Source organism: Somniosus microcephalus, chromosome 23 (assembly GCF_052327205.1).
Source record: "Somniosus microcephalus isolate GS21.2 chromosome 23, FLI_Smic_1.0, whole genome shotgun sequence".
NCBI classification, from domain to species: Eukaryota; Metazoa; Chordata; class Chondrichthyes; order Squaliformes; family Somniosidae; genus Somniosus; species Somniosus microcephalus.
Genome location: NC_141009.1, coordinates 6056282 through 6074823, shown reverse-complemented (window position 1 = coordinate 6074823; position 18542 = coordinate 6056282). Strand labels below are relative to the sequence as shown.

General features: G+C 49.1%; 2 protein-coding genes across 4 annotated transcripts in view; both read left to right on the top strand.

Annotated features, from left to right (window-relative positions):
- Window positions 1-1551: 1551 nt before the first annotated feature.
- On the top strand, window positions 1552-11193 carry endog (endonuclease G). Of its 2 annotated transcripts, none has more exons than XM_085965271.1 (3): window positions 1552-2174; window positions 7501-7610; window positions 8765-11193. In XM_085965271.1, exons 1-3 carry the CDS (start codon window positions 1602-1604, stop codon window positions 9045-9047), a joined length of 966 nt encoding a protein of 321 aa, XP_085821397.1. In that variant the 5' UTR covers window positions 1552-1601; the 3' UTR covers window positions 9048-11193. The 2 variants fall into 2 exon arrangements, with proteins under 2 accessions (XP_085821397.1, XP_085821398.1); XM_085965272.1 differs by having other exon boundaries at window positions 1552-2114; window positions 8765-9047.
- spout1 (SPOUT domain containing methyltransferase 1) overlaps window positions 8959-18542 on the top strand; it is a 36450-nt gene continuing 26866 nt past the window's right edge. The window contains exon 1 of one of the 2 annotated variants that reach the window (XM_085965270.1): window positions 8959-9071. In XM_085965270.1, the coding sequence (XP_085821396.1) occupies window positions 9048-9071 (24 nt within the window). In that variant the 5' untranslated portion in view covers window positions 8959-9047. Of the gene's footprint in view, window positions 9072-11613; window positions 11926-18542 lie in introns of those variants that run through there. The other variant, XM_085965267.1, reaches the window with a different exon arrangement.

The window sequence follows — 18542 nt, the reverse complement described above, 5'->3', positions numbered from 1 at the left end:
GCCTAATGTCAGCTGTGGCTCAGTTGGCAGCACCCTCGCTTCTGAGTCAGGAGGTTGTGGGTTTGAGTCCCACCCCAGAGACTTGAGCACAAAAATCTAGGCTGACACTTGAGTGCTGCATTGTCGGAGGTACCGTCTGCTCTCTCAGGTGGACGTAAATATGATAACGACCAGATAATCTGTTTTTTAGTGATGTTGATTGAGGGATAAATATCGGCCAGGACACCGGGGAGAAATAGTGGGCGTGGAAAAATTTATGACCAACAGTGCGGCGCTCCCTCAGTACTGCCCCTTCCTCACTGGGAATGTCAGCCTAGATTTTTGTGCTCAAGTCTCTGGAGTGGGACTTGAACCCACAACCTTCTGCCTTTAAAGGCGAAAGAGAGTGCTACCCAACAGCCACGGCTGACACAGCATGGAAGAATCTGAGTCTGTTCTATCTCCTGCACTTCTGCCCTCACCCCTGCCCCTCCCTCCCGGAACCACAATAGAGTTCACCTTTCACCCCACCAGCCTCCACATTCAACGGATCATCCTCTGCCATTTCCGCCACCTCCAGCGTGAACCCACCACCAAACGCATCTTCCCCTCACCTCCCCTTTCAGCATTCCGTAGGGACCGCTCCTTCCGTGACACCCTAGTCCACTCCCCTACCACCCCCAGCACCCCTTCCCCTTCGCCCGGCACCTTCCCGTGCAAGCCCTTATATCTCCCCCCCCTTCCCACTGTCCAGTGCCCCAAACACCCTTCCAGGTGAAACAGCGATTTACTTGTACTTCCTGCAATTTAGTATACTGTATTCGCTGCTCACGATGTGGTCTCCTCTACAATGGGGAGACCAAACGCAGATTGTGTGACCGCTTTGCGGAACACCTCTGGTCAGTCCGTAAGGGGGACCCCGAGCTCCCGGTGGCCTGTCACTTTAATTCACCGCCCAATTCCCACTCCGACCTCACCGTCCTCGGCCTCTTGCACTGGTCCACGGAAGCTCAGCGTAAGCTCGAGGAACAGCACCTCATCTTCCGATTAGGCACTTTACAGCCCTCTGGACTCAACGTGGCATTCAACAATTTCAGATCATAACCTCGGCCCCTATTATATATATATATATTTTTTTGTTTCTTTTTTTTTTAATGCACACTTTTGTCTGGGCTTTTTTACTTCCCTCTCACATGGCAGATGTCCTTCATTCTGACAGGGCCATTCACACTTCAGCTAGAGCCATCCTTTATTCCTTGAATATCTCTTAATGTCTCTTAATCTCTCCTGCTTTCTATCCTATCTCTGATCTTCCCTTTTGTTCTTTCATCCCCTCCCCCTTTTCCCAGCCCCCACTTGCTTTAAAATCTATCCCTCTTCCTGCTTTTTTTTGTCCAGTTCTGACGAAGGGTCTTCGACCTGAAACGTTAACTCTGTTTCTCTCCACGGATGCTGAGTTTTTCCAGCGTTTTCTGTTTTCTCTGATTTGAGAGGGGTGGGGACTGGAGGCATTGCCTTTTTAAGAGGTTAAGGTGTCACTTTCCCCGCTTTGGTTACATTGGGGCGGAGTCACGTGCGCGGTCACTGTGACAAGTTTCCATTCACAAAAAACCAGTTCCAGGATGTTGCGCTCACGCTGGTTGCTGGCCGGAGTCTCCCTGGCTGCCGGAGCCGGGCTGGGGCTCGGCATCGGGAGCTACCGGCTCCCCGAGACTTCGCATTCGATCGCCCGCTTCCCGGTGCTCCCGATCCCGGCGGTAGCGGCGGATGCCCCCGACGGGTTGCAGGAACCTCCCTCCGGCCCCAGCCTGACGGCAGAGATCCTGAAGTTCGGCTCGCCGTCTCTGTCCCACCTCCGCTCCCGCGGCTCGTACGTGTTGGCCTACGACCCCCGCACCCGGAATGCCGCCTGGGTGCTGGAGCAGCTGGACGCCGCCCGCCTGACCCAGCACGGCTCCGAGCGCAGCCGCTGCGAGTTCCGGGAGGACGGGTCGCTGCACGAGTTTCACCGAGCCCGCAATGCCGACTTCAAGGGCAGCGGCTTCGACCGGGGTCACCTGGCGGCGGCCGCCAATCACCGGCACAGCCAGAAGTGCATGGATGAGACTTTCTATCTCAGCAACGTGGTGCCGCAGGTGAATGGGACAGAGGGGGAGATGGCACAGCTGAATGGGACAGAGGGGGAGATGGCACAGGTGAATGGGGTGGGGAGGACAGGGCAGGTGAATGGGGTGGGGATGGTGTGAATTGTATGTACCTTTACGACAGAACTACTTTTACAGCTCCTGTATACTGTAGTACTGGCAGTGACCACACCTGTATATAAGCCTTGCGCATGCCTCTGGTCCCCCAGTCTTGAGACTACCCTCCTCCAGTAAATACCTGTTTATTGTTAAGTACAGCATCTGTGTGGTTATTGAAAAACATCATACTCTCAGAATCACGGATCTAACAGTGGCGACGAGTGGCGATTCGAATCTACCTGCAACTCTGCATTTCCCTTCGAGGATTCACTCCGGGAGGGCGGTGTAAGAAAGTCGAGGCCAGGAATACGGGCGTCGACCACGAGCAACCGCCCAGTCGTCCGGCAGAGAGTGAACATCGCAGGGGAGGCTGTGGAAAGCCGGGCTTGGTTTCCCAGCCACGACGATCAGCAAGAGACTGACGACAGGTACAGCGCAGACCCTTCCCGGACAGCGGCGGCTGGAGCCGACCGACGGCGGAGAGAAAGCCGAGCAGCGTCGACGGGGTAAGACAGGGTGAAGCGCACAGGGCGCAGCCGGGGGTTGAAAACCGAGTGGCGTCGAGAAAAAAAAACAAAGCGGAGAGAGAGGGGGTAAAGCAACAGCCGGGTTCAGGACCGAGCGGCGGAAACGGAAAAAAAAAAGAACGTGCAGAGCACAGCCAGGGCTCAAGGGCTGAACAGTGTCCGCGGGGAGAAGAAGGGAGAGCGCGGGAGACGCCATTGAGCCGCGGAGAAGAAGGAAGAGTGCGGGAGACGCCATTTTTAGAAGCCGCAGCGGAGAAGAAGGGCGAGCGCGGGAAGGAAGGAAAGCGCGGGAGACGCCATTTTGTGCCAGCGGAGAAGAAGGGGAAGCGCGGGAGACGCCATTTTTGACAGTTAAATCACACCCAGGGATGCCGAAGAGTGGCAGTATCTCTACGTTCGACAATGAAGCCGAAGATTGGGCGACATATGTGGAACGTATTGAGGTGTACTGCAGGGCGAATGAAGTGCCAGATGCTAGGAAAGCACTGGTTTTGTTAAATTCCATGGGTGCAAAAACTTATGGGTTACTGCAAAATCTAATAACCCCAGAGAAGCCGGTGAACAAGAATTTCGAAAGCATAGTAGATATCCTACAGGACCACTTAAACCCCGCACCGCTGCTGATAGCAGAACGATTTAAGCTCCATAAAAGGAACCAACACAAAGACGAAAGCAATGCTGAGTACCTAACGGAACTGCGCAAGCTATCGAAACACTGCCAGTTTGGAGCGGGACTAGCAGATACGTTAAGGGACAAGTTTGTGTGTGGGCTACAAAGTGAAGGAACCCAGAAACGGCTTCTGTTAGAAAAGGATCTTACGCTGGATAAGGCTTTCAGTATGGCAGTATCACACGAAGCAGCCGCAAGGGGCGCTGCAGAGATACAACGGAGACCGCAAGAATATGGCACCAATGAAATGTCCTATGGAACAGGGAAGTGCTATCGCTGTGGCAGAACAACACATGACCAGAAGGATTGTTGCTTCAAGGACCAGGTATGCAGACAGTGTGGAAAAGCAGGACACATAGCAAGAGTCTGCAGGTCTGGGAAGAAAACGAACAGTAAGAAATCTCCACAGGAGAAGTACAAAAAGGTACACCAGGTGATGGACAGTAGTTCAGACGAACAGAAAAGTGACACAGACTCCGGAAGCAAGGAGCTGGGTTGTCTGAAACTACATAAGGTAACCAAAATGGAGGATCACCAGACTATCTGGGTTACACTCAAGATAGACGGAGTCCAAGTGAAAATAGAATTGGACACAGGATCAGCCCTAACAGTCATAAACCAAAGGGACTACAAGCGGCTATTTTCACAGATATCCTTGAAAGCTACAGAGATTGTCTTGAAGACGTACACGGGGCAAAAGGTCTACCCCAAGGGAAAAATAAGGGTGAAAGTGATATATAAAGGCCAGGAAATACCTAAAATGGATATATATGTATTGCCAGATGGAGGACCACCACTGCTAGGACGTGAATAGATCCGGAAGATACAATTAGATTGGCATTCCATACAGGCACTGAAGGTTGAGGCCAAAAAGGATGACGACGTCATAGCTGGACGACTGTCAAAAATGCTAACTGACGCAAAAGAAGTGTTCCAGGAGGGACTCGGAACACTAAAAGGCATAACAGCAACGATTAAAATAGAGGAAAATGCAAGCCCAAAGTTTCTTAAGACCAGACCAGTGCCGTATGCGATCAGACCAGCTGTCGAAGCAGAGCTGGAAGGGTTGGAACGTTCAGGAGTACTGTCCAAAGTGGACTGGAGCGAGTGGGCTACATCCATTGTTCCCGTAATGAAGAGGTCGTTGAGTAATACGCCTGGGGAACCAAAGAAGGTCCGCATCTGTGGGGATTTTAAGGTGACAGTGAACCCAGTCCTTCACACGGTACAATATCCGCTTCCACGAATTGAGGATATTTTCGCCTCGCTATCTGGAGGTAAACGCTTCACCAAAATTGATCTAGCCCAGGCGTACTTGCAAATGGAGGTAGAAGAAGCTTCGAAACAATACCTTACGATTAACACTCATAAAGGTCTCTATCAATACAACCAGCTGGTGTTCGGGGTAGCATCGGCTCCGGCTATCTGGCAAAGGGCAATGGATCAAGTCCTGCAAGGGATTCCAGGGACCCAGTGTTATTTGGACGACATCCTGGTCACGGGCGAAAATGACAGTGATCACCTCGCCAACTTGGAGAAGGTGCTCACCAGATTAAAGTAGTATGGTCTACGAGCTAATCGCCACAAGTGCGAGTTTTTCCAGAAACAGATCTCGTATTGTGGCCACGTCATCGAAGAAGAGGGTTTACATAAGTCCCCTGAAAAGATTGAAGCAGTAGTCAAGGCTCCAGCACCGGAAAATGTGTCACAACTGAGGTCGTTCCTCGGGCTGGTAAACTACTACCACAAGTTCTTACCAAATTTGTCCACGGTATTACACCCACTGAACACCCTACTGCAAACAGGGGTACCATGGAAGTGGAATGACGAACGTAGACGAGCTTTCCAGAAGTGTAAAGAATTGATCACATCAAAAGAGGTGTTGGCCCATTTCAACCCAGCACTACCAATTCGTTTGGCATGTGATGCATCACCCTATGGTATTGGAGCGGTGCTGTCGCACAAATTCCCAGATGGGTTGGAGAGGCCAGTAGCCTTTGCGTCTCGGTCACTAACCTCAGCCGAGCGCAACTACGCCCAGATTGACAGGAAGGCCCTCAGCCTAGTATGGGGAGTAAAAAAAATTCAACCACTATCTGCATGGGCAGAAGTTCACCTTGCTGACTGACCACCAACCACTTGTCTCCATCTTTAATCCTAAGAAGGGCGTTCCAGTGATGACTGCACAACGGTTACAAAAATGGCCCCTGTTTCTAGGGGCGAATCAATATGAAATAGAATATAAAGGCACGAAACAGCATGGAAACGCTAATGGGCTATCGCGCCTGCCACAGCCTACTGTGGAGGAAGCACCAGCAGTGGACCCTATCGAGATATTTTATTCGTCAATAATCGAACGATTGCCAGTAACGAACGCGGATATAGAGAAGGAGACCCGCAATGATCCGACGCTGTCTCGGGTATATGATTTGACGGTGAGGGGATGGCCAACACATGGCGACTCACTGTTGCCAGCATTCTCATCCAGAAGAGAACAGCTGTCAGTATGCCAGGGGACAGTGATGTGTGGATCCAGAGTGGTGATTCCACCCAAGTTAAGGGAGAGAGTGCTAAATGAGCTACATGAAGGTCATCTGGGGGGAGTGAAAATGAAAATCCTTGCTAGGGCTTATGTGTGGTGGCCGGGAATCGATCAACAAATCGAAGACCTAACCAAGAGCTGCTCAGGATGCCAGAAGGTCCAAAATGCACCACCACATGCCCCTCTACACCCATGCGAGTGGCCCTCCTCTCCATGGCAACGGGTGCATATTGATTTTGCTGGTCCATTCATGGACTCAATGTTCTTAATAGCAGTGGATGCTCATTCGAAGTGGCCTGAGGTGATAAAAATGTCCTCAACCACTACAGAGAAAACGATTGCAGTCCTACAGATCATATTTGCCAGAAACGGCTTGCCAGAGCAGATTTGCTCTGATAATGGACCACAGTTTGTGTCCGAAGAGTTTCGAAAATTTATGAGAAGGAATGGGATAAGGCATTACACATCCGCCCCGTGTCATCCAGCCACAAATGAATTGGCTGAAAGGTTCGTACAAACCTTTAAGAAGGCGATAAAGGCCATGTGCGACGATGAAATTCCACTACAGCATAAGGTGGACAATTTCTTATTAGCCTACCGAAACGCGACACATACAGTTACCAACCAGACCCCGGCCATGATGTTCTTTAACCGAAGGTTGAGATCTCATCTGGACTTGCTCAGACCAAATGTGCGAAGAAATGTTGAGGACAAACAATTCCAGCACATCAATGAGAAGCCGACAAGGAGCTTCGATGTAGGACAACCAGTCTTGGCCCGTGACTACCGAACAGAGAAATGGCAACCCGGAACGATATGCACAAGACAGGGGCCATTAATGTACACTGTGGATGTCGGGGAGAACATTGTGAGACGCCACGTCGATCAGATCTTAGCGTCACAGGAACGAGTCAACCCCATGTCTCGAGTACCTGGGGATGAACCCGACATACCGGTAGCATCTACCTCAGAACCAGTAGCAGTGGAAACCGATGAACTACCCGATGAAAAGGGGCCAGAATCGCCTCCGCACCAAGAGCAAGAACCTCAGGAAAGGCGCTATCCCGAAAGGGTCAGGAAGCCGCCCCAAAGACTGAATCTATAAATGGACTATTGTTGTTTAATGTACATGTTAAAGTGTTAATTGTTATTTGAATATTATGGGTACTACTAATCTAAAAGGGGAGGAATTGTAGTGTATGTACCTTTAAGACAGAACTACTTTTACAGCTCCTGTATACTGTTGTACCGGCAGTGACCACACCTGTATATAAGCCTTGCGCATGCCTCTACCCCCAGTCTTAAGACTACCCTCCTCCAGTAAATACCTGTTTATTGTTAAGTACAGCATCCGTGTGGTTATTGAAAAACATCATACTCTCAGAATCACGGATCTAACGTGGATGGGGAGTGGAGGTCAGCCCGAGGAAGAATAACACACTCTTTATATGTACTAATAAAGCAATGTGTATATATTATCCTTGTCTGTATTAGGGTTAGTTTGTACCTGCTCTGTTTACCTTCATTTCTCCCCCTTAGAATCCTAATTTAAATCAAAATGCCTGGAACAACCTGGAGAAGTACTGCCGGAGTCTGACCAAGTACAACAAGAATGTGTATGTCTGCACTGGACCCCTCTACCTGCCAAGGTATGACCCCACCTATCCATCAGGTTACGTAGAACAGAAGAGGATCCATTGTTAAACCCAGTGTCATTCAGGCAATTTAAAAAACAAGCAAAGTATTTCACTGGCCCACACAGACTAGGAAGGTCCCAGTGTGAATTCTTGGTCTATCCTGTGTTAGCCAATGGCAGTCAGAACAGGCAGAGCAGCACATTGCCCCATAGTTGAGGGAAGGTTTAACAAAAATGAGCCAGGGTCCCTGCCAATGTTTTCTTTAATGTTTTTGGAGCGCGCGGCCCATTCAAAATACCACGCATGCGCAATTTTTTCTGTTTAAAAGCTGGTGAGCCGGCTGCATGGGTGCTTCAGAGCACTGTATGGCCACGCAGCTTAAAGGGAGCAGGAGTAGGCCATACGGCCCCTGGAGCCTGCTCCGCCATTCAATAAGATCATAGCTGATCTTCGACCTCAACTCCACTTTCCCGCCCGATCCCCATATCCCTTGATTCCAAAAATCTATCGATCTCAGCCTTGAATATACTCAACGACTCCGCATCCACAGCCCTCTGGGGTAGAGAATTCCAAAGACATTCACTATCCAGAAACCCACGCTCCAAAGTACACGTGTATGGACGGTGGCTGAGGACAGGATTGGACTCACTGTGATGCCCTCCATGGTCAAATAGCATGTTCATAGAGGCCAACTTAGGCAAGGTACCGGAAGGAAGCCACTATCTTTGGAACTGTAATGTAAAAGGGTGAATCAACACCTTTTGGGAGGGATGGGGAAGGGAAGGAAAGGAATGGGTGAGACAGGAAGACAGATTTCCTAGAACAATTGTTAAACTGAGGCCCCGTCTGCTCTCTCAGGGGGCCGTAAAAGATCCCACGGCACTATTTAGAAGAAGAGCAGGGGAGTTCTCCCCGGTGTCCTGACCAACAATTATCCCTCAGCCGGTATCAGAAACAAATGAACTGGCCATTTATTTCATTGCTGTTTGTGGGAGCTTGCTGTGCGCAAATTGGCTGCCGTGTTTCCTACATTACAACAGTGACTACACTTTAAAAAATACTTTATTGGCTGTAAAGTGCTTTGGGACATCGTGAGGACGTGAAAGACGCTATATGAATGAAAGTTCTTTTAAAATGGGCTTGTTTTTGTTATTTTTTTTAAACAGGGTGGAGCCAGACGGCAAGTTGTACGTGAAATATCAGGTCATCGGGAAGAATAATGTGGCGGTCCCGACGCACATCTTTAAAGTGGTGATACTGGAGAAGCACAGCGGAGAAATTGAACTGCGATCGTACGTGATGCCAAACATGCCGGTGGACGAGAATACCCCCCTCGAGCGCTTCCTAGTGCCAATCGAGAGCATCGAGCGGGCGTCCGGCCTGCTGTTTGTCAGCAACATTCTGAAAAGAACCAATAGCCTAAAGGCCATAAGCGCTGGCAGCAAATAAATGGCACGTCGGGCAGTGACCAAGGTAGGTAGGAGTTTGGTAGGTAGGAGTTTGGTAGGTAGGAGTTTGCCAGGAGAGGGGAAAAAGTATTGTCGCTTAATGAATTGCTTGACTTCTTTAGTAAAGTTTATTCCTAAGCCCCGAGTCGCTTTATTCAAAATATCTGATCATTTGAATGTTTTTAAGCACCAAATAGTCACATTAATATGTTATTTGCATTGCCTAATTCGAATTATTATTGGAAAATTCGAAACTTTTAAGTGCAGGAAAAGCACTGTTGAATTATTGGGACTGGATATTATCGGAGTGTTTTAAGATTTCTCCTAACTGGTAGGAAAAGTTACTTCAAGTGGTTTTGCTGTGGCTTCCAGAGATCAGATGGTTCGGATCTTTTTTTTAAATTCATTCTTGGGATGTGGGCGTCACTGGCATGGCCAGTATTTATTGCCCATCCCTAATTGCCCTTGAGAAGGTGGTGGTGGGCCTTCTTGAACCACTGCAGTCCATGTGGTGAAGGAGTTCCCACAGTGCTGTTAGGTAGAGATTTCCAGGATTTTAACTCCGCGACGACGAAAGAATGGCGATATACTTCTAAGTCAGGATGGTGTGTGACTTGGAGGTGTTCCCATGCACCTGCTGCCCTTGTCCTTCTAGGTGGTAGAGGTCGTGGGTTTTGGAGGTGCTGCCAAAGAAGCCTTGGCGAGTTGCTGCAAACCGTCAGCAGGCGCTGGCCGACGGCAAGGAATTGTTCAAAGTGCACACGTCCCTCTATTTAAAGTCGCGTTTCCCCGGGGCCGTGGACCACCCGTGATGTTGCTGGTGGGCAAAGCGGGAGCTGGGTCTCGCCTGGCCACGCGTTTCCGGTTTATTAGGGGATTTGTCGCTTCATTGGCTATCGCTGAGCCCAAATATCATCAAACCGAGAACCTGTGGAATGTATCTGTGTCACTCAGTCGGTGTTGGGATGTATCGGGTTGTCTGGGTTTGAGCTGAGGTGGTAATCACTACCCACTCCCAGTCAGTGGGAGTTTAACCCTGTCAGGTGGGGCACAGACAACAAAGGCAGCTACAACTGGAGCCCTGCTATCATACTGCATTTGGACAATCCCATGTGTGATAAAGGTTTTATTTCAATTATTAACCTAGCTTTAACTTTTCTACAGGGCAGGGGAGAGAAAATGTTTATAACAAACTTTATTTTTGTGTCGTAAAGAAAAAGATTGACATCACAAGTATTTTGAGAAAGTGACTGTGTTTGGGATAGTGATCGGACTCAGATTTGAAACTGTTACTGCAATGTATTGTTAGCCAGAGGTGCTGTGTTTCAGATGAGACATTAAACCGAGGCCCCGTCTGCCCTCTCAGGTGGACAAATAGATCCCACTATTCGAAGACGAGCAGGGGAGTTCTCCCCGGTTTCCTGACCAACATTTATCCCTCAACCAACACCACTAAATAAAAAAATAAAAATTATTTGGTCATTTATCTCAGTGCTGTTTGTGGGAGCTTGCTGTGCGCATATTTGGCTGCCACGTTTCTTACATCACAACAGTGACTACACTTCATAAGTCCTTTGGCGCTTTGGGATGTCCTGAGGTCATGAAAAGCGCTATATAAATGCAAGTTATTTTTCTTTAAACCAACCCAAGATGCTTCACAGGCAGTAACCAGACACCAAGCAAGAGAAGGGTTAGGACCAATGTTCACCCTAAGGCGCGTGGCCGCGCACCAATCGCAAGGTCCCACGCAGGCCGCTCACCAGCTCTGCCGCTGGAAGAGATACCGCGCATGCGCAAATTTAAAGGGCCCACGCAAGGGGGGTGGGGGGGGGAATTAGAAGGAACATTGGTTCGGAGACAACCAGAAGTGTGGTCAAACAGATTGTTTTTTGAGGAGTTTCTTTTAGGGAAGAGTTAGAGAGCTAGCAGGGCGAAGGCGACTCGAAGTCAGTTGGTTACTGATTCGATCTATTTGCTGCTGGTCGCACACACTGATGGTAAACACAATGCAACATTGTTGAGGAAAGGATGTTACTTTTTACATTCTGTACCACTTCTTTTGATAAAGTGCATTGTTAATTGTAACATGTAAAATTCAGGATTATTACAGCTTGTTTATTTTTTTTAAATAAAATTTTGTTCATAAAGGTGTCGCTCCTCTTTCACAGTTCAAGCCATTATCAATAAGAACATAAGAAGTAGGAGCAGTAGGCCATACGGCCCCTCGGGCCTGCTCCGCCATTCAATAGGATCATGGCTGATCTGAATCTAGACTCACGTCCACTTCCCTGCCCTCTCCCCGTAACCCCTAATTCCCTTATCTGCTAGGAAACTGTCTATCTCCATTTTAAATGTATTTAATGTTGCAGCTTCCACAGCTCTCTGGGGTAGCAAATTCCATAGATTTACTACCCTCCGAGTGAAGAAGTTGGCTGTAAAGGGCTTTGGGACAACCTGAGGTGGTGAAAGGCGCTTTATAAATGCAAGTCTTTCTGTGCTGAGGGGGGTGGATTATCGCTGGGGGACAGTAGCACAGGCAGTGGCAGCACTTTGCCGAAAAAGCAAAATACTGCGGCTGCTGGAAGTCTGAAATAGAAACAGTAAAATGCTGGAAACACTCAGCAGGTCAGGCAGCCTCTGTGGAGGGAGAGAAACAAGAGTTAACGCTTCAGCTCAGGGCCGGAGACAGAGGTCCGCCTCATCCAGCCATAGGGACCAATCGGGGCGGAGCTTGCTGGCTGCGCTGGCTCGGCGACCAATAGGAAGGGCCGTTGGGGGCGATCCTTGGAGACCGGCCGAGCGAGCGAGTGAACGAAATGGCGGGAGCGAAAGAAATGGCGGCAGCAGAACGGCCGCGGGAGAAGCGGCGGAAGCAGCAGGTGAATCCGGCCTGGGGTCCTGGACCGTGGCCTGCTCTCGCCTCACGGCGGGGCGGGTTGCAGGAGGAGGGGAAGAGAGAGAGAGAATTAGATAGGGTCGGGGACTCGTGGAGCCCCCCGGGCCATCTTGTTTTGACCTTCTGTGGCTCCAGCCGTCCCTTTAAACAACATTTGGCCGACAGATATTGCTGGTTGGAGGTTGCTTTGATTTGGTGCTGCTGAAAAGTTTCCTCCTGGTCAGCTCCACCCTCAAGGACGGCGCCAGAGAGGTTCCCCCATTGTAGCAGAGTGAAAGAGAGGATCAAAGTAAAGTTTTAAACAGCAGTGTCATCCACCGCCGCCCCCCCCCCCCCCAACCATTAATTCCCATCTGTTGTAATTTAGGATTATTCCACCACTGAGGCAACAGCACTGAGAATTGCCCTTTGCAGAACCTCCAGCCCACAACATTCAAACAGGATGAAGCAGAGAAGTCAATAACCAGGGGACACAGATTTAAAGTAATTGGTAGAAGGATTAGAGAGGAGTTGAAAACTTTTTTCACCCAGAGGGTGGTAGGGGTCTGGAACTCACTGCCTGAAAGGGTGGTAGAGGTAGAAACCCTCATCACATTTAAAAAGTACTTGGCGATGCGCTTGAAGTGCCGTAACCTGCAGAGCTAAGTGTTGTGTATGTACCTTTATAAGAGAAGAACTGATTCTATATTGCAGTACCGGCAGTGACCACCCCTGTATATAAAGCCATAGCAGGCTTCTGTATTTCAGTTTTAACTTACCCTCTGTTCAGTAAATACCTGTTATTATTGTTCTCCTGCAGTCCGTGTATTATTGCTACTCGGACACTACACTGGCGACGGGCAGGTTCGAACTCACCTGCAGTACTGCATCACCTCACGGGGATCTTTCCCTGAAGAGAAGCTTCTGGGAGGTCGAAGTCAGAGCAACGGGCGTCGACCGTGGGCAACCGCCCAGGAATCCATCGGAGTTCGGAGAGTTGCAGGGGAGGCTGTGGAGAGCTGGGCTTGGCTCCCCAGTCGAGGTGTTCCAGCAAATCGTGCTGGTAGCAGGTAGCGCGCTGACCCTTCCGGACTGTGGCGGGCTCGGGCTCGATCGAGCGGCTCTGAAAAAGGAGCCATGCAGCGTCGTCGGGAGGAAAAGAGAGAGAGAGAAAGGGTGGAGCGCACAGGGCGCGGTCGGTGCTCAAGAACCGGGCAGCGTAGAGAAAATAAAACGAGGGGAAGGAAAAGTGAGACGCGCCGAAGCCGCGGGTCACCGCCATTACCCTGTAGAACGCTAGGAGCAGCAAGGGGAAGAAGGAAAAGCGCGCGAGGCGCCATTTTAATCCATTGGGGAAGAAGAAAAAGCGCGGGAGGCGCCATTTTAAACCACCCAAGATGCCGAAGAGTGGCAGTATCACTGCTTTCGACAATGAGGTAGAAGACTGGACCACGTATGTGGAAAGAATTGAAGTGTACTGCGAGGCAAATGAGGTGGCCGATGGAAAGAAGGCGTCGGTATTATTAAATTTGATGGGCGCGAGAACGTACGGCCTATTGCGGAATTTAATTACCCCAGCTAAACCAATGGAGAAAAGTTTTGAATAGATTGTTAATACCTTACAGGAACACCTAAACCCTGCACCGCTGCTGATAGCAGAAAGATTCAAGTTCCATAAAAGAAACCAGCACAAAGATGAGAGTAATGCTGACTATCTTACGGAACTACGCAAGTTATCGAAGCACTGCCAGTTCGGAGCAGGACTGGCAGACACCTTACGGGATAAGTTTGTCTGCGGGCTCCAGAGTGAAGGAACCCAGAAACGACTACTTTAAAAGGACCTGACGCTAGAACAGGCTTTCAGCGTGGCAGTATCCTACGAAGCAGCAGCACGGGGAGCTGCGGAAATACAACAGAAACCACAAGAATACAGCGCTAACGAAATGGCGTATGGAGCAGAAAAGTGCTATCGCTGCGGCAGAACAACCCATGATCAGAAGGGACTGCTGGTTTAAGGACAAAGTATGCAGGCAATGTGGGAAAATGGGACACATAGCAAGAGTCTGCAGGTCGGGAAAGAAAACCAACACTACAAGAACTACTAAGGAAAAGTACACGAAAGTAAAGAAATTGACAGACAGTAGTTTGGAAGATCAGGAGAGTGATAAGGACTCCGGGAGCAGGAGACTAAGTTGTCTAAAGTTACACAACATGATCGCAAAGGAGGATCACCGAACCATTTGGGTCACCCTCATGATAGCAGGGTCCCCAGTGAAGATGGAATTGGACACAGGATCAGCCCTAACTGTCATGAATCGACGAGACTATGAGCGGCTATTCCCACACATACCCTTGAAGGACACGTCCATTGTATTGAAGACATACACCGGGCAAAAAGTCTACCCCAGAGGAAAAATAAGGGTGCCAGTTGAATACAACGGCAAGGAAACACAGAAACTGTATCTATATATACTACCAGATGGAGGACCACCATTATTGGGGCGTGAATGGATCCGAAAAATACAATTGGATTGGCATTCCATTCAGGCGCTAACTGTGACTGATAAAAAGGATGATGATGTCACACCTGGACGACTGTCAAAGATTCTAACTGACGCGAAAGAGGTGTTCCAACAAGGACATGGGACTCTAAAAGGAGTAACGGCAACGATAAAAATCGAAGATAACGCAAACCCAAAATTTTTTAAGGCCAGACCGGTACCTTACGCGATCCGCCCAGCCGTTGAAGCAGAGCTGGAGAGTCTGGAGCGTTCGGGTGTGCTGTCCAAGGTGGACTGGAGCGAGTGGGCCACACCCATCGTTCCTGTAATGAAGAAATCATTGAGCAGCACGCCTGGGGAGCCGAAGAAGGTTCGCACCTGTGGGGACTTCAAGGTAACTGTGAACCCAGTCCTGCACACAGTACAATATCCACTTCCACGGATAGAAGATATTTTCGCCTCACTATCTGGAGGGAAACGCTTTACAAAGATTGATCTGGCCCAAGCGTATCTACAAATGGAGGTGGAAGAAGCATCTAGGAAATACCTCACGATAAACACTCACAAAGGCCTTTACCAGTACAATCGACTGGTATTCGGGGTAGCATCAGCCCCGGCTATTTGGCAGAGGGCGATGGAACAAGTCCTGCAAGGGATCCCGGGGACCCAGTGTTATTTGGACGACATCCTGGTTACGGGCGAAAATGATAGTGAACACCTTGCCAACCTGGCGCAGGTGCTCACGAGATTACAGGAATATGGGCTACGAGCCAACCGCCCCAAATGCGAGTTCTTCAGGAGACAAATCTCGTATTGTGGCCACGTGATTGATGAGGAAGGGTTGCATAAGTCGCCGGACAAGATTGAGGCTGTAGTCAAGGCTCCAGCACCGGAAAATGTGTCGCAACTGAGGTCGTTCCTCGGGTTGGTGAACCACTACCATAAGTTCTTGCCGAATTTATCTACAATTCTGCACCCACTGAACGCCCTGCTGCAAACTGGAGTAACATGGAAATGGAGTGATGAGTGTAAGCGTGCCTTTCAGAAATGTAAATGCCTAATCACTTCAAAAGAAGTATTGGCCCACTACAATCCAACACTACCGATTCGGTTAGCATGTGATGCGTCTCCCTACGGCATCGGAGCGGTGCTGTCACACAAATTCCTTGACGGTTCAGAGAGGCCAATAGCCTTTGCGTCGCGCTTGTTAACCTCAGCCGAGCGTAACTACGCCCAGATTGACAGGGAGGCCCTCAGCCTGGTGTGGGGGGGTGAAGAAGTTCAATCACTATCTGCACGGGCAGAAATTCACCCTACTGACTGATCATCAGCCCCTGGTCTCCATTTTTAACCCAAAGAAGGGCGTTCCGGTGATGACGGCGCAACGGCTGCAAAGATGGTCACTTTTTCTAGGGGCACATCAGTACGACATAGAGTACAAGGGTACAAAACAGCATGGAAACGCTGATGGGCTGTCGCGCCTACCGTTGCCTACGGTAGAGGAAGCACCTGCAGTGGACCCTGTTGAGATATTCCATGCGACCATAGTCGAATGTCTACCTGTTACAAACTCAAGTATTGAGAAGGAAACCCGAAATGACCCGACACACACTCGGGTCTATGATTTGACGGTGAAGGGATGGCCAGCACATGGCGACTCACTGTTGCCAGCATTCTCGCCAAGGAGAGAACAGCTGTCAGTGTGCCGGGGGACCTTGATGTGTGGATCCCGAGTGGTAATTCCACCCAAGTTGAGAGAGAGAGTGCTCAATGAGCTTCATGGGGGTCATCTGGGAGGGGTAAAAATGAAGAGCCTAGCCAGGGCGTTTGTGTGGTGGCCGGGAATCGATAAAGAAATCGAGGATATGACCAAGAGATGCACAGGATGCCAGAAGGTCCAAAACGCTCCACCACAGGCCCCGCTACGTCCATGGGAGTGGCCCTCATCTCCATGGCAACGGGTACACATTGATTTTGCTGGTCCATTTATGGACTCAATGTTCCTAATCGCTGTGGACGCCCATTCGAAATGGCCAGAGGTCATCAAAATGTCCTCCACCACCACCACAGAGAAAACTATTGCAGTCCTACGGACCATCTTCACCAGGAATGGCTTGCCAGAACAGATTTGCTCCGACAATGGGCCACAGTTTGTGTCAGAGGATTTCCGGAGGTTTCTGAGGAATAATGGGGTGAAGCATTACACATCTGCCCCATATCATCCAGCCGCAAATGGATTGGCTGAGAGGTTTGTTCAGACCTTTAAAAAGGCAATAAATGCAATGCATAATGACGACATACCACTACAACACAAGGTGGATAATTTCTTGTTTGCTTACCGGAATGCGACACATGCAGTCACCAACCAAGCTCCAGCCATAATGTTCTTCAACTGAAGGCTAAGATGTCGCCTGGATTTGCTCAAACCAAACATAAGACGCGATGTTGAGGATAAGCAATTCCAGCACATAAATGAGAAGCCAACCAGGAGCTTCAAGATAGGGCAACCAGTCTTGGCCCGCGACTACCGAACAGAAAAATGGCAGCCAGGAACGATATGCACACAGCAGGGACCACTAATGTACACAGTGGATGTTGGAGAGAGCATCGTGAGACGCCATGCTGACCAGATTCTAGAGTCACAGGAACAAGCCAAACCCATACCACGAGCAGGTGCACCTGGTAATCAACCCGAAGTACAGATTGCGTCTACCTCAGAAGCAGTGGTATTGGAAGCTGACGAACCAACCAATGACAATGAACCAGAATCAACTCCGCCGCAAGAACAGGATACTCGAGAAAGGCGCTATCCAGTCAGGATCAGGAAGCCTCCTCAAAGACTGAACTTATAAATGATTATTTCAGTTGATGTATATAGTACAGAGAAATTGTAATTGTAATTAGTTATTATTTAGTTGTTAAATGAATGTTATGCACTGTTTATCTAAAAGGGGAGGAATTGTTGTGTATGTACCTTTTTAAGAGAAGAACTGATTCTATACTGTAGTACCGGCAGTGACCACCCCTGTATATAAAGCCATAGCAGGCTTCTGTATTTCAGTTTTAACTTACCCTCTGTTCAGTAAATACCTGTTATTATTGTTCTCCTGCAGTCCGCGTATTATTGCTACTCGGACACTACACTAAGGACCAAGAGCTGGAAAGTGGGATTAGGCTGGATAACTTTTTAATGGCCGGCGCAGGCACAATGGGTTGAATGGCCTCCTTCTGTGCTGTAAATTTCTATGATTTTAAGCGACGAGTGAGGAATATAAGCACCAAATGTTTTTAGTTGCCTGGGCTTTGAAAGCCAGCTAGCCAGAGCTCGGGAGCTACATGTGGCTGTAGGGCCATCAGTTCAGTTAGGTGGATTGAGGCTGGAAGAATCTGATGCATCCAAGTGGTGGAGTAGGATTAATTGGATAGTTCTTTTAAAGAGCTGGCACTGACACGATGGGCCAAATGGCCCCCTTCTGTGCTGTAAGGTTCTATGATTCCAAGTCCTGGAAATTACCGAGCATGCACAACACCAAAAATGGTTCGTGTTAATCAACAGACTTATTTCAGCAAAATAATTCTTATTGTATACAGACTAAGCTCCAATACACCGCACTTGTCCTTCATTTAGCCTCATTCTGCTGAAATCAAGACTCATTTCACCATCTTCTAACTCAAACCACTCCCTTAAAGTGTCAGTCTTGGCTCAGTGGGTGGCACTCTCGTCTGAGTCAGAAGGTTGTGGTTCGAAGCCCCACTCCAGAGCCTTGAGCATATAATCCAGGCTGACACTCCCAGTGCAGTACTGAGGGAGGTGCTGTCTTTTGGATGAGACATTAACCAAAGGTATTAAGGGATATGGGCCAATGGCGGGTATATGGAGTTAGGTTGCAAATCAGCCATGCTCTCATTGAATGACTGGAACCGGCTCATGGCCTCTTCCTGTTCCAATGAGATGTTAAACCGAGGTCCCGTCTATCTTAGGTGGATGAAAAGATCCAACGACACTATTCAAAGAAGAGCAGGGTGTTCTCCTGGTGTCCTGGCTAACATTTATCCCTCAACCAACATCACTTAAAAAATAAAAAAAAACACCTTATCTGGTCATTTATTGCATTGCTGT

Bases quoted from the DNA above. Each gene is read 5' to 3' on its own strand.
- endog (XM_085965271.1), top strand. From the start codon at position 1,602: ATGTTGCGCTCACGCTGGTTGCTGGCCGGAGTCTCCCTGGCTGCCGGA. The intron at 2,175-7,500 runs GTGAATGGGGTG...TCTCCCCCTTAG, and splicing joins CAGAGGGGGAGATGGCACAG to AATCCTAATTTAAATCAAAA. The intron at 7,611-8,764 runs GTATGACCCCAC...TTTTTTAAACAG, and splicing joins GGACCCCTCTACCTGCCAAG to GGTGGAGCCAGACGGCAAGT.